This window comes from Trichomycterus rosablanca, chromosome 27 (genome assembly GCF_030014385.1).
Source record: "Trichomycterus rosablanca isolate fTriRos1 chromosome 27, fTriRos1.hap1, whole genome shotgun sequence".
NCBI classification, from domain to species: domain Eukaryota; kingdom Metazoa; phylum Chordata; class Actinopteri; order Siluriformes; family Trichomycteridae; genus Trichomycterus; species Trichomycterus rosablanca.
The window spans coordinates 13,765,787-13,780,856 of record NC_086014.1 but is presented as its reverse complement, the minus strand read 5'-3'; the positions used below and the strand labels follow the sequence as shown (position 1 = coordinate 13,780,856).

The following is a 15,070-nucleotide window of genomic DNA, read 5'->3' as shown; positions in this document are numbered from 1 at the left end:
AGTTTCTTTCTATTGGTTAAATATTTGACTCTGTTTTGTAGGCTGGCAACAACAGTCTCAGAGCCCTAAAATGTCATGATTGAATGAGTAGTGGAAAAAATGGAACTACGACCCCACACGTGCCCACTTAAAGTTCATCAAAACAAGCTAGTTTAAAGCTAGATGTTGCATTTACACTTAGGTTGTGTAGAGTATAGAGGGGAAAACACAAGAAGGGGGCGATAACGTTCCCACAGCGCTGGAGGTTGGGGGGGAAATACACCCTATAAACATAAACGTAACTTAGTTTAAAAAAAATCAAGTACACATCATTTTTATTGGTTTAAAAACACTTAATAGGCATTTAATGTAATTCCAACAAGAAATAAATGAGAATAGATTCACCTGGGTCCCAGATAAGAATTGTTAAGCACAGACACAATGTCATTCATAATGTATCGAAGGTATTCTACTATTTATTTGTTTTATTTACATGATTTAGCAGTTGTATTTATCCAAAGTGACTTACAGTTATGACTGAATACAATTTGAGCATTTGAGACTTAAAGGCTTTGCTCAGCAATGGCAGCTTGGTGGTGGTGGGGCTTGAACCAGCAGCCTTCTGATCACTAGTTTATTAGCTTAACCACTGAGCTACCACTGCATTCTTTGTTTAGTAGCATTTTTAATCAAAATTCTGTATTTTTTCCAAATTAGTTTCTCATTCTGATCAAGTTTACTCCAATAACAGCTTCAATAAACTTACTATTAAAATTACTTCAAAAATCGCATTTCCGTAACGTGTTGGTCTAGGCGACACATCTGTATTCCTTTACTCAGTCAAGATTTAACCCCTAGTAAGGAGGCGACTGTTGGGATCGCGGGTGCTCCTTCGTCGGCTGTTTCGAACAGTTGCTGTGGAGTCTCCTCTCTGCCTCCTGTTTCCTCTCCCTGGTCGAGAACCTCCTGCCACGACCCGGCCCGATGGGTTCTGGAGCTGCTGGAACACGCTTTGCCTGGTGACTTCTTTGTCGCCGCAGGAGAACGTCATTGCCACGCCTTGGTGGCTCTTCATGACTCTTGATGCTCCGTCTGACGTACCTTCAAAGCAGCGCCCAAGTGCTATCTCCTTGGCGGTGCGAGGATCTTGGTCGGTGACGGTGTAGATGCCGTAGTTGTGTCCGAGAGGATCCAGCGGAGCGAGCATGGTGAACTCGCTGGTGTCGTTGTTGACAGCCAGTGGCGAATGATTGACCAGGTATTCTTTCAGCATGCTGTTGACAACGTCTCGCTTGCAGTTTCCTTGCAGCATCACCTTGACGAGCGTGCGGTCCACTCGCTCCTGGTCGTAAAGCATGCCGCTGCATTTGAACTCCAGACAGACGGCCGAGACGCCCGACTGGTCCATGTCACGGATGCTGCGTGTATCACGAATGCCGTACAGCTGGCCAGTGGTTCTTGGGTGGGTGCCTCCCATGTTGCGAGAACGAATGTTGATCTCGTGAGGACTGTTGACTTTGACTTTGATGTAACAAGCTCTGTATTCTGTCGGTTTTGGCCACCAGCTCAAGTAGTCTTCTGTCCAACTCATCGGATCATCTTCGTTGAAGGGAACCGTGTTGTAGTCGTAGCGATCTCCTTCGACTCTTGAAAATCTAAAGTGGGGCGCGTTGAATGGAGCTTCCTCGCACTCCTTCAGGTTTTCGAAGGGATAGATCGGACCGTTCGCTTCTTCAGCGGCGTTTGGGCTTGGTTTTGCTACGTTGATACTGAACGCCGTCTTCTTGACTCTGGTATCATCGTGGTCTGTTCTTCTGTAGTTGAGCTTATTCAAAAACGGTTGAGGGACACCAATGGTGTTGGGATTGAATTTTGGAGCAGAAGCTACTGCCTCCAGTTCTTCCCCTCCGAGATTGGCCATGACGTAAGCCATATACGCGTCCGCTCTTTGCTCATCGCAGAAGGCTGGTAGACACGCCCCGTTGGGACCAGTGATAACGCTGTCGAACCTGCCCCATGCACGTGGGTTGGTTGCATAACCAGGTGTCGGCTCCATATTGATCAGAGTGATCACGACACCTTCGACTTGCTCACTTGGCATGAAGCGCTCGCTTCGGAAGGCCCGGACCTTGACGTAGCATCTCCTGTTTTCAGGCACATCCAAGTTAAACAGCCTTCTTTCTCTGATTTCCATGTTTCCAATGAGGAACGTCCTTTCCTCTCGCTTACCTCTTTGTTTTTTCTCCACCTGGAACTGCCCCTCTTCCTCCCAAAGACCATTCTCAGGGTTGAGGGACCACAACTTCATTGTCTTTAGATGTTCAGGCATCTTCACTTGGGCTGCATCCAGACGCACTTTAACCTCGCCGGCGTTAAGAGACTCGCCATCCTGTTCATCCCTAAAGTCCACTGAGAACATACCATAGGTTCGTAAGGGCAGGGTGTCTCCTTCAGCGCCAACAAAGTTGAGATCGCTCTGAGCAGCCGCTGCTGTTGATACGTCTCTAGGGTCCAGGAAGGTTACGCTGGCCTGCACGTTACCTACAAAGACCTCTCCGTTCTGCTTGTAGAACGCATTAGGTGGGATTTCAATCTCAGCCATGGGTTCCTTACCCTGTACCTCTCCAAGCTGTAGTTTGTTTGTCTCTGTTGAGCGGATGGTAACAGGAGGCTTCTTCCTGAGCAGTTTGATCTCGTGATACACGGCTCCACCTTTGGTATTGAACAGGAGCACTTTAGTGGTGTTTACAAACTTCTGCATGTTGTCCACAAAAGTGAGAACCAACCTTTCGGTGTCTGTGGGTACTTGAATGGAAAAAGTGCCCTTATATCCAGTCCGACTGATCCTCTCACCGTTCATGAAGATATGTCCAAACCTCATGGGTTCCCCAGTGTCTGCAGCAACGGCGCGGCCACGAACTGTCGCCTTCAGGTCTACACATTTTTTGCAGCCGCACTGGGTGACCACCATTATGGGTAATTCATAGCCCTGACATGTTATCTGTCTTTCTTCCATTTTGGAGACCCCACAGCAGAAGGATACTGGATCATGGCATCGGATACCGTTGTCCAACTGGCCGGTGCATGTTCTTACAGGGCATCTTCCAATATTGTAATAAAGTGAGTTTGTCTCGTTCTGAACGCAGTCATGAGGCAGCTGGATCATGTGTGGTTCAGGATCTGGGTTACACGAGGGTTCATCTTGACCTTTAAATAGAAGGTTAAAAATGCAAAGGTTAAGAAATGGTACTGCGGGTCGTTTAGTGTTTATTGTATAGTATGTAATGTGTTATATGAAAGCCGCTACGCATGGAATTTAAGGTAATACAGTATTTTAGGTTCTGAATATACAAAATAAGTGGCAAGATTTGGGGAAACTCAATCGGTGAAGCAAAATTATCAAAGTGTCCTGCTGCTGACCCTGTGTTCACATTAACATGCGACAAAGCAAAATGCAGCCATTTATTTCCTAAGTAGAAGATTGACATGGAGCCACAATTCATGTATAATTTGCATAAATCCAAGCAAAAGTCCGGCTGTAGCCAATCGACTCATTATACACTGTATGGTCAAAAGTATTTGGACACCTGACTCACTAGCATGTGAGACATCGCATTTCAACAATTAGTGATGCATTTTTCATGCACTTTCATCCAAACTGTCTTACAATTATCATTGATAATCATTAAATTGAGCAATTGAGGGTTGAGAGCATTGCTCAGGGGCCCAACAGTGGTAACTTGGTCGTGGTGGGGCTTGAACCAGCAACCTTCCTTCTGATTACTAGTCAAGCACCTTAACTGTTAAGCTGTTCCTGAAATAAAGTGACCTTGATGTGATCTTTTCAGCTAGAACAAGAGCCACTCTTTCTCCTCACAAGACTTTAAAGTATGTATGGGAATTTGTGCCCATTCAGTCCAAAAAGCATTTGTATGGCCGGGCAATGATGTTGGTCAAGAAAGCTTCAGTCGATGTTCCAATTCATACCAAAGCTGTTCAGTGGGGCTGAGTTTCTTTAAACAGAGCTTGCTTTGAGCAATGGTTGTGATAAAAACACATTAATTTAGAATTTAAAAGGCTGTCCAAATACTTTTACTTAAATACTTTTATAATGAAAGCTTCGGTCTCTTGCTGTGTTTAGCTCCCATTTGCTTTGACTAAAAAAAGAAAAACAAACAAACAATTGCGGAGTGTTATAAAAACATTAAAATACATTTAGAAAACTAAAACAAAACAGTAGTATGGAAGTATTTAGTTCACTGTTTATTTATTTATTTATTGTCGTTATTTAGTGTGAACGTAGGGTAAGTAAACAACTCCTGATAAACAACCGTTAGCGACACCCCCCTCAACAAGAGCTTCAATTAAACCAAACACACTTCCAAACAACAATAACGCGCTTCAGACCTGCTTTTTTACTTCAAAATAACCAAAGGTGGTCAAGGTAGGTGCTAAAATGAATGTTTTTGTGATAAACTTTGAAAAAGTAGAACGTTGTTGTTTTAGCATGCGTTAGCTTTGTTGCTAATTGTCAAGCCAAAATGCTAAGGCATTAGCCGTTAGCTTAGCCGGTTAATGAATTATCTATTAATTAGTAGTTTTTGTGTTTGTTGCAAATTTTGCAATAAATAAACAAAAGTAGGTCTGATATATGCAAATACAACGCCAAACTTTATTTAGGTCTGTTTACATTAACAACAATATATATATAAATTTTTTTATTACTATTTTATATATATTTTTCTATTTTATACCTGTGGTGTTTTAGCATGAACCAATGCACATCATTTTGTTTTTTCTGTACACTTTGGTGCACAGTAAAATGACAATAAAGTAAATCTTGAATATATAAGATGTAACTGAATCAATATGGAAAATGTTGACCATATATTTTTTTAAAAGGTGAATAAATTCTACTCAGTATTAATTGTATTATTCACCTGTGATTGTGAGCACGGCTGGTTTGGATTTAACAGCTCCATTTTCATTACTGGCTCTGCAGTAATATTCTCCAGCCTGGTCCAGTCTGAGGTTCCTCAGTACCAGAGTCTTGTCATTCTGGTTTTTCAGTGGATTTCCATTGTAAAACCTGCAAACAACCAGTTTGTGCAAAAAGAACAATTAAAATGACTGATTTGTACAGTTATGCATCATGTTTAAAGTGTTTGCTGTGTAAATTAGATCCAAAACCAGTGCTTGCACCCTACCATTGGTACTGTTCAGGTTCAGGTGAGCCAGAAACCTTGCAGCAGAAGGCAGCAGTTTGACCCTCTTTCCTGGCTTTGGACTCCGGGTTCTTTTCCACATACAGTTTTTCTGTAAAGAAATTGGTTAGAATGTAAATGTTCTCGATTTTAATTACATTTTAATGTGGTCCTTTGCAGTGTAAATATTCAGGACATTACTTGCTCTGTCCATCTTCACGTGAAGTACGGTGGTCAGCTCAGAGCTCGCTGGCATGCTGATTGTTTGAGGCGTGTGGTTCTGCAGCTTGATCGTGAGCGTGGTGTTGCCGTCCGGGCAGACCCCAGGCGCCCGGAAGTGCCCGTTGTGGTCAGTCAGAGTGAGAAGTTTGGGGCTGGTGCCCGAGAGGAGGATGGCTGCCCTGGGAGCTGGGAGACTCCCGGCGCTACGGACCGACCCCAGGACGGTGTGATCTTGACAGATGCAGGCGCTGCAGTCTGAGTTGACCTTGCCCATCACGCACTGCAGAGCACAAACTATGCAAACATTAGAGAAACAGAGGTTATAAAGCTTCTCATGCCAATAAACTTTTAAAATTACTAGGAAAAAAATCTAAACGAAGCAGGTGTGTTACCTGGACATGTAGGTCCTTTGCACTGTCTTCCTTCTACATTGGGACCATTGCACTGCTTGGAATGAATTTTACAGTTTCTGGAGCGCACCTGAACGGCCACCTGATTGCATTGTGCATGACAAGGCGTCCAGTCTGACCAAGGGTTCCACACTTCTTGAGTTTCTGACTTCATGTCTAATGCAAGACGGATGAGAGATGTAATTTGTATAAAGTTTATTTCCAAAAGTATTTGGGCATAACAACCATAAGCTTGTTGAAGCTCTTGTTTAAAAAACAAATGACCTCATATGTTCTTTTCTTACTACATGATAGTATTTAACTTTAGACATCTAATTATAAAAAAATGCACGTATTTAGAGAGGAATCCAAGACCTGAGAGTTACTTTGAGTTACGGATTGAAGGTGACGCTCATGAGTGAAATAATTATGACCATGCTCATAAAGAGTCAGCAAAACATCACCATAAAGATCCATGGATGGTGTTGTGGTCAGATTAGTCTAATATTATACCAGTTTAGTGGTATCTTAGTGGTTTTGGTGCTGGACTGGTGATCAAAAGGTCCCTGGGTCAAGTCTCACCACTGCGTAGTGGTCACTGTTGGGCCCTTAGTAGGACCCTTAACCTTGAGTTGCTTGTGTTGTTTTCCTTGCTGTAAATGTGAATGTAAATGTACTGGAATGGTGTAGTCCTGACTTCTGATCTCGACCCCACCACATTTTAAGGAAACCTTATGCCACATGTGGCATCTTTGCTGTACACGTTTAAACACCGAGCTCCGTCTCAGAACCCACCTGCAGGGCACAGGAAGCGAACGGCGTAATTGGAGCAGTTCTTTCCGTCGGGTTGTTCAGCATTGATACACCAGAAGCCCACGCTGGGCTCAGAATGCACCCTCTGTCCAGTCTTGTGTGCTGGAATCCATTCTGTGGTGCGGGCCTCCAGGGCTCGCGGGGCATCGCACACGCGGGCGCGGTAATAGAAACGGATGGCGTCCAGTTGCTCGTAGTCTCCCTTCCCTCCAGGGTGGTCCACGTTAAACCAGGTCGTCCACTCGTAGGCATCTGAGTAAGAGGAGGAGGAAATATACTGGGTATATCAACAATCACAAACTTGAATCGTAATAAGGGGTTAAAAAGCAACCCTGTGCACATTAGTACACTATATGACCAAAAGTATTTGGACGCCTGACCATGAGCTTGTAAAACAAATGGTATTAAAACAAGCATTTTAACAGTAGCCACTCTTCTAAGGAGGATTCTCACAGGGCTTTGAACTGAAGGATGTCTGTGTATGGGAATTTGTGCCCATTTAGTCAAAAGATGACAGCATTTGAACTGGATGTTCCAGTTCATTCCAGAGCTGTTGAGTGGGGCTGAGGTCAGGACTCTGTGCAGGACACCAAGCTTTTTTATGTCTTCACGGAGCTTGCTTTGTGCCCTTCCCTAAACTGTTGCTGCTCAGTTAGAAACTTATCATTTCCTTTATAGAATAGTTTTTTTCCACCTGTTAGCAATTGTTGTGACTGAAACATATACTTTTGTCTATATCATTTTTGCTTGTATTATCTTGTGGTTGTGTGTGTGAGCACTGTGATGTTTTGGTTTGCAGCTGGATTGTTTCTCACACGTTGCTTTGCTCTTCAAGATTTGGTTGAGAAATTGCTTTTTAAAAAGTGCGTTATTATTCTGTACCGTTCTCACGGTTTTGAGACTATAATAATAATCCCAGAAATAGATCCAGGTTTTATTTATAGATAATAGTGTAATTGACGTTTTTTTATGCAAGTTAAAGTTCTTAAAGCGATTCCAGCTCAATCATGATGCTGTGGCAGTTTATTCTACAAGTGTAATTATGTTCATGCATAAATGATCTCGCTCTGTTTGTACGTTACCAGGAAAATGTTATACGACGGCGGTTTTACGCTTGTGAATAAAAGCTTAACAAATGATGTAAATGTTTGATTAGGAAACGTCGTGGCGTTGTGTAATTCTCACTCATCTGTTAGCTATTAGTCTTTTTCCTGAGAAACGTTCCCACTGCTAAAGCCGGGCTGCTTTTTATTTTCGTAGCGGCATTTGTTTTGATTAAATAATAAATAATAAATAGTTTCAGTTCATATAAACATGTTGTAAATAAACATGGCCTGATTTATTTGATTCTAAATGACGTTAATATTAAACAAGCCGGTAAAATCAAACCAAGCAAGATTTAACAACCTTCTTTCAAACGAATTCTATAAAAGGAGTTATTATAAACAGTAGCAGGTCAACCTGAAAGCAGCAGGAACAACAAAACACACTCACTCACTTTCTTAACCACTTATCCAGTCAGGGTCGCAGGGGGGTGCTGGAGCCTATCCCAGCTTTTCAATGGGCGCAAGGCACAGACACGGGGAGAACATGCAAACTCCACACAGAAAGGACCCGGACCGGCCCGTCTGGGTATGGAACCCAGGACCTTCACGCTGTGAGGTGACAGTGCTACCCACCGTGCCACCCCAACACAACACAGAATGTTATAAATAAGTTATAAATAAGTGTTGTACGTTTCCATCTAGATTGGATTTACATGAACTATAATTCTAGGGGATTTAATGTAAACCAAATATACAAATATGTTGATGTTTGGTTGCTACTGAAGAGGAAGAGAAATTTACTACATGAATTAATTGTATATTGGAACATGATGTCCTGAAATAAACATAAAAGAAACAAACCTTGAGTAAAAGCACCAGAAATTCCACAGAGGAAGAAGAGAAAGAGCCATTTGATCGGGTAGGCCATCCCGGCTCCGTACACGTGACCCTTCACCACTGCCGATGACCTTTTGCTTCCTTCTCACCAAGTACAATCCTGTGATAGAACTGCAGGAGGTTAGTGAGTGGGTACGGGAAGCTGTTATGTCACAGATTATGCATTTACTCAAGTAAATAAGAACCATAAGATAAAATTTAACAATTGTATTGAAACCCTAAAGTGCTATGTTTGAGTCTATGTAATACACAGTCGGTTTTGGAGTAAAATAATATATGTGGTGGTTTTAGGTCAGCGGTCAGTGTAGTGGACTAGCAATTCGATTACATTTTGTCATTATGCTTGTACATAGTGATGAAAAATGAAGAGTATTAAGAAGCTTTAAGATACGCACATACACAAAGACAGATAAATGCAGTATAATGTTAGGGTGTGTATTATTGTATCACATGGTGCTGATTCCTTTCGGCTGCTCCCGCATGGGTCGCCACAGTTTTTATTGAGCTGGATGAGCCGGACGCCCTTCCATACACAACACTCCTGTTTATCCGGGCTTGGGACCGGCACCAGGGTGCGCTGATGTCCACGTTACGCCACGCTACGTTTGTAATCGTGTGCCCAGTCTGGGAATCGAACCCATGGGATTTTCAGCAGCGTGGCTCCTACCATTATGCCACGCGAGCCCACGTGTGTGTTATTGTATATGGTGTTGTACAATTGTACTGTATATCCAGCCAAAAAAAGGGTTGCAGAGAATAATAATAGTAATTAAATTAACTTATACACGAACACCCACTTGGAGGCTTTATGTTACATCTTGTAAACCACAGTGGGACCAGAGAGAAGATGCATCGTTTGTGTTGCCTGGGTCGCATTTAAAAATCTCTGCTGTATGTAGTGTTTGTGCAAATAGGGGGTCAAACCCCTCAGGTGTTCAAGTGTTCAGTTGGACGGTTGTTGATTCAATATGAAGAAATACAGAATTTTTTAACGAGCTAAAATATTTTATTTATAGCATTTGTAAACGCAATCAACAGATGGAAACATGGTTTTATTTAGATAAAGAACAACACACACACGTTCTGTACTGTTCTAAACTGTCCAACAGTGTTCTGTGGTTTTGTTTAATTATATTTGAGGCGTGGGGGTACAAGATAGATCGAGGGGTTGATTGATCTAAAGCACATTTTGATGTATACTGTGTTCCTCTTTCAGTGATCACATCTGTAAAAGTCATCAGAGTGGGTCGGGGGAACATAAAAATGTGGACGTGTTTTCAGAAGGAAAACAGATCAATCCACACGCATTTCATATTTAACTGCTTCCAGATTTAACTGAGCCGACACTGTTGATACGAGCCTGTCCGGCACTGTCCAGTACGGCACAATTTGTATCTAAAAAGTCTGTAAACAGCCAGTGAATTTGTTTGTTCTGCATTTTTCTTAGTTTCTCCGTCTGTCATCCAACGGCTTTGCTGGTCGAGGAGGGCCACGGGTTAGCAGATGCCCCCCTTTACACTCCATCCGGCCTCCAGGGTGGCGGCACAGCCGAGGTATAGTAGTAGTTAAGAGTCAAACCTCGGCGTTCACCAATTTTTTATTTTATTTATTAACTCAAATGAGAGTCGGTTTCCTTGTTAAAGTCCAGCCCAGTTTTTTCCATTCAGAAACCTTGATCCGGACTGTTTATTTGAATCAAGTGGTGAGTAGGTTGCTGGTTTTTATCCCGTTCACAAACAACACCAGACTTCACATATTTAGTCAGTGGGTCTTGGTCTTTACATGACGGATTAGTTGTATTCAGTGTAGCTCATAAAACAGTGTTACTGCAGTGTGTTTATGAGCTTATTAAATGATGGACCAGTTCATACTGGGTTCATTGATGTTCATAATGTCTTTATGAAGCAGCTCAGTGCATCTTGTTTATTGCTAATAATCATTCTGATCATTAAATATGGTCTAATGTGATTTATTTCTCGTTTAGAAATATAAAAGCTGTTTTATGATTTGTTTACAGTGTACGTTTACGTTTCAGGTCCATTTATTAGTAATCAATCACGCAGAAATAAATTCCTGCTTGTGTTTTGTCATTAGTAATAAAACCCAGTGTGTCTAGTGTTTATTGGGCAGCATTTGCCTAGTAAGTAGAACTTTGGGCTATCAATCAAAAGGTTGTGGGTTTGAATCCTACTGAGCTCTCGGGTCCAGGCTGACCCTGCACTTACAAACAAGCTGGGATATGCAGAAACATACATTTTATTATACTGTAAATCTAAAGATGACCAAATGATCTATTCTATTCTGTTCCATTCTTTGTACTGTTTTTGTTTATGAAATAGTCACCAGGTTATTAAGGATTATTTCTCATTATAGATCAACTATAGATGTTAAACATCTATAAACCTTCTGTAGTTTCATACAGGCAAGCACAAAAGTTTAAATACACTTCATTCATAATGCTAAAATTGACCATTTAATAACTATTAAGGTTTGTACATGTTCTGTTATTTTTCATGAATAATAAAAATGAACTTCTCTTAGAATCTAGACTTTAGTGAAATAAGTAGGTGACAAGATGAATTACTTCTACAATTCGCTTCTTTAACTATAGGTCAGATTTTATCACACACTATTAAAAAAAAAAGTTAATCTTCTGTTATCAAATTAAGGAAGATGATTTAAATAAACCCTAATTTTTGTTGTTGTTCTTGCAATAAAATTGAATTTTATGGTAGATTTGAAGATTTATTCTGGTTTTGCTTACTTTATAAACTTTACTTTGTTTACTGGTTAGCTGCTTTAACTGTTGTTACTGTTAGAAACAGCATTTTAATTTGTGACCCCTCTCTGAATACCTGTTTTGAGAACTGAAAAGGCAGCGTATTATTTCAGGTTGTTTTCAGCAGACTGTTCAGCGCTCACTGAAAGCTATTAAACTCCGTTTAAACTCTACATGCATCACGCAGGGACCCACAAAGTAATATAATATAATCATATTTATTTATAAAAACTGTAAATAAGCAGTAAAAGAGGTTTTTACTATTATTATTATATGCACACTGAGCCTACAAACGACCGGACTGATTTCCAATGCAATTATAGAAGCCATAAAATTCCAAAGTAGAAATATTTTACTGCAACAACAACAAAATAGGAGACATATTCGAGCTATATCTGCTTAAATTTAAACGTAGGAAGATCTTTTTTTGTGTGTGTGTCTGGTAATATCTGACCTATAGTTAAAGAATTGATTTGTAGAAATAATGAATCTTGTATAAACCAAACCTTTATCTATCAAAGTTAACATAACACAAAACAAAAAAATACAAATAATAGCACCAGAGTTAGAACCATAAACATCATGACCCAAAAGATGTGAGTCTTACCCGAGTCAGTGAGGTCAGACGTTCTTTATTCTGGCTCTGCAGTAACGTGAACAGCTGAACCGTCGCAGTGTGAGAAAGTTTGCATGTGAGAGCATTCGCTCTTCCTCTGGCTCTTATATAGCTCAGGCTGGAGACGTGGGGTCGGCTCCGTGCCACCGCCAGGAAACCAGATGATAAAGAAAAAAAACTGCAGATACGAGAGCTCACCTTTCTCTGTCTGTATGTAAAGACAAAGGTTTTAAGTACACTGTGTGGACAAAAGTATTGGGAATTTGTGTGTTTCAGCCACAGAAGTTGCTCACAGGTGTAATAAATCAATTATAGAAAGGAAATCATATGCATCCAGCTTGGCAGCAGTAGTTTAGGGAAGGCCCTTTCCTGCTCCAGCATGACTTTACCTGTGCACAAAGCTTCTCTATAAAGACATGAAGATAAGCTCAGTTTAAAAAACAAGAAACTCCAGCGTCCTGCACAGAACCCTGACATCAACTCCACTCAAGAGCTCTGGAATGAACCGGAACATGCTGTCACGTTTTGACTAAATAGGCACAAATTCCCATACACAGACATACTTCAAAGTCTTGTGAGAGCCTTCTAGCTTTTCTAGCTGATTATGATGTCTGTCTGTCTGTCTGTGTCTATCTATCTATCTATCTATCTATCTATCTATCTATCTATCTATCTATCTATCTATCTATCTATCTATCTATCTATCTATCTATCTATCTATCTATCTATCTATCTATCTATCTATCTATCTATCTATCTATCTATCTATCCATCTATCTATCCATACCAGCAAGCTCATGGTGGTTTTGATAGGGCTGTTTTAGAGCAGGTGGCTCGGTGGGTAGCACTGTCTCCTCACAGCAAGACGGTCCTGGGTTCAATCCCCAGGCGGGGCGGTCCGGGTCCTTTCTGTGTCCGAAGTTTGCATGTGTGTGCATTCAGGTTAATTGGAGTCAATGAATTGCCCTATAGGTGAGTGTGTGTGTGTGTGTGTGTATGCCCTGCGATGGACTGGCGCCCGGTCCAGGGTGTTACTGTGTGCCTTGCGCTCAATGAAAAGCCGGGATAGGCTCCAGCACCCCCGCCGCGACCCTAACTGGATAAGCGGTTAAGAAAGTGAGAGTGTTTTAGAGCATGAGGTTATGACTTGATTAGGACCGTGTTTGATCTGGACCTGCACACTGGATTGGTGAGAATGATGATTTGATGAAGTGTGTGTGTGTGAGTGAATGAGCTAAATGGACACCTGTACAGGTTTATGGTCCATGGAATCATGGGGAAAATGGGGTTTCTGCTGAGCTTTGGTATGTTGAAAGACTCTCAGTCTCAGGTGATTTTCCTAATCATCGCCAGTGGTTTTTATTCCCAGTTTTGTCAGGATTACGGTTTGTTTGTATCGATTCTCTGGAGCTGCTCCCGGAAAATATTTACATCACCAGTCATGAGGACCGTGACTGATTCAAAACACCACAAGATGCTGGGTAACCATAGTTGAAAGCAAGGAACCGTAGCTAAATTAGCCACATAATACAGAACGTTATCCTGTTGGATCGTCTCTGTGGGAATGCATACCCACTACCTATCTGTCTGTCTATCTATCTGTCTGTCTGTCTGCCCACCTATATGTCCCATTTCAGCTCTTCATTTTTAAGTTGTCAACTCAGGATCTCATTTTGTAGTTCGCTGCAGCTTTGCTTCCTGATGCTGCAGATTAAAAGACGTCCAGATGTTTGGGGCCGAAGGCTTTTTCCTTAATCAATCTAATTCCTGGTATTAAAGTATGCTACGTTGCTTTAGGTGTCTAATAATTCCTTTATAACCTTATTTATTTTACCTCATGAGCGTGATTTAAAAGGCAGCGTCTGTACGGCGACGTTTGGACAAACAACACGGCTCCCCACAAGCTCTGTAAGACCAGACAGAATGGGATCTGATCCAAACCCTTCTCCCCCTCTTCAAAACTAATAAACGACTCAGTCTTTGATGCTCGTTATTTGGTGATGTACTTGTTTGAGTCGTAAGAATTTGACCCAGTCCACAGTCGAGCTGATTCAAAAAGCAGGTCCAGCGTGATGCATATGGCAACACTATATGGCCAAAAGTATTTGGACGATGCTCTCTGTCTAAGTAGTGCGTCTAAGTAATCTGAAATATGTGTTCGATGTCTTATTAGAATCCTCTCTACTTAGGCAGCTAATCAGGGCAGTAGGCAGCAAGGCAGCTCACTAAGTTTTCACACAGACCACTCACTGTCTCTGTCGACTGAATGGGCCCAAATTCCCACAGACACACTCAGACACAGTCTTGTCTAAGGGCTTCCCAGAGAAGTGGATGATATTAAAGCTACAAAGCAAAAAGTGAGCGATTCAGTATATTGTAAATGCACATCGTTTTGGAACTGGATGTCCGACAAGCTCATGGTCAGGCGTCCAGATACTTTTGTCTGTATAGTGTATGGCGGTCTGAGCTTGGCCTAAAAACAAAACAGAAAATACCTTTAGGAAATCTTAAGAGTCTAAAATCTGCTATAAATGCATGCACATGCTAGAGCAGATGCTCGGTGTAGCTCCAGATGTGCCCAGTCTCCTGATGTGCATCTCGTCCAGGTGTTATTACTTGTGTCTGAACGTAAATAACAGAGGGCAGAGAGGAACCCGCATTTTCAGCAGCAGACTTAAGACACCGTAAACCTGAACGGAAAATAAAATCTTACCCCGTGTTTACCAGACGCTAACGATCGCATTTCCCGCTGCGGTCATCTGAAGAAGCGTGAGGTCATTACACCAAAATAAAGAGAGGAAGTCGTTTGCGGTCGGGAGTGAATGTAACGTGTTTCATTTAGAACAAAACGAGTTCACCGAGGTTCTAATGAAAGGACGCCGCTCTGAGAACACAGGCGCCCAGAGGACAGAATGAGGTTGATTACGTGATCACAATAGGATGTTTTAGAAGATGCTTAGGGTCCGTCGTGCTGCATGACTGGACTTTTCTGGGCGTGGAACGGCACGGGTGTGTCTAGTCTAATTAATCCCAATTAATAATTACATTTGATTAATTGGTTGGGTGAGAAAGTACCCCCTTTTTACCCAATCCACTGGTGCCCAGTTGTAGCTTATACTTTTCTC

General features: G+C 41.7%; 1 protein-coding gene across 1 annotated transcript; it reads right to left on the bottom strand.

The window, feature by feature from the left end:
* Positions 1-343: 343 nt before the first annotated feature.
* Positions 344-12,014, bottom strand: cilp (cartilage intermediate layer protein, nucleotide pyrophosphohydrolase). Its single transcript, XM_062989407.1, has 8 exons — positions 11,937-12,014; positions 8,515-8,650; positions 6,590-6,859; positions 5,798-5,971; positions 5,385-5,699; positions 5,187-5,295; positions 4,920-5,068; positions 344-3,186 (listed from the first exon to the last, which is right to left on the bottom strand). Exons 2-8 carry the CDS (start codon positions 8,579-8,581, stop codon positions 827-829), a joined length of 3,444 nt encoding a protein of 1,147 aa, XP_062845477.1. The 5' UTR covers positions 8,582-8,650; positions 11,937-12,014; the 3' UTR covers positions 344-826.
* Between the last annotated feature and the right edge of the window lie 3,056 nt (positions 12,015-15,070).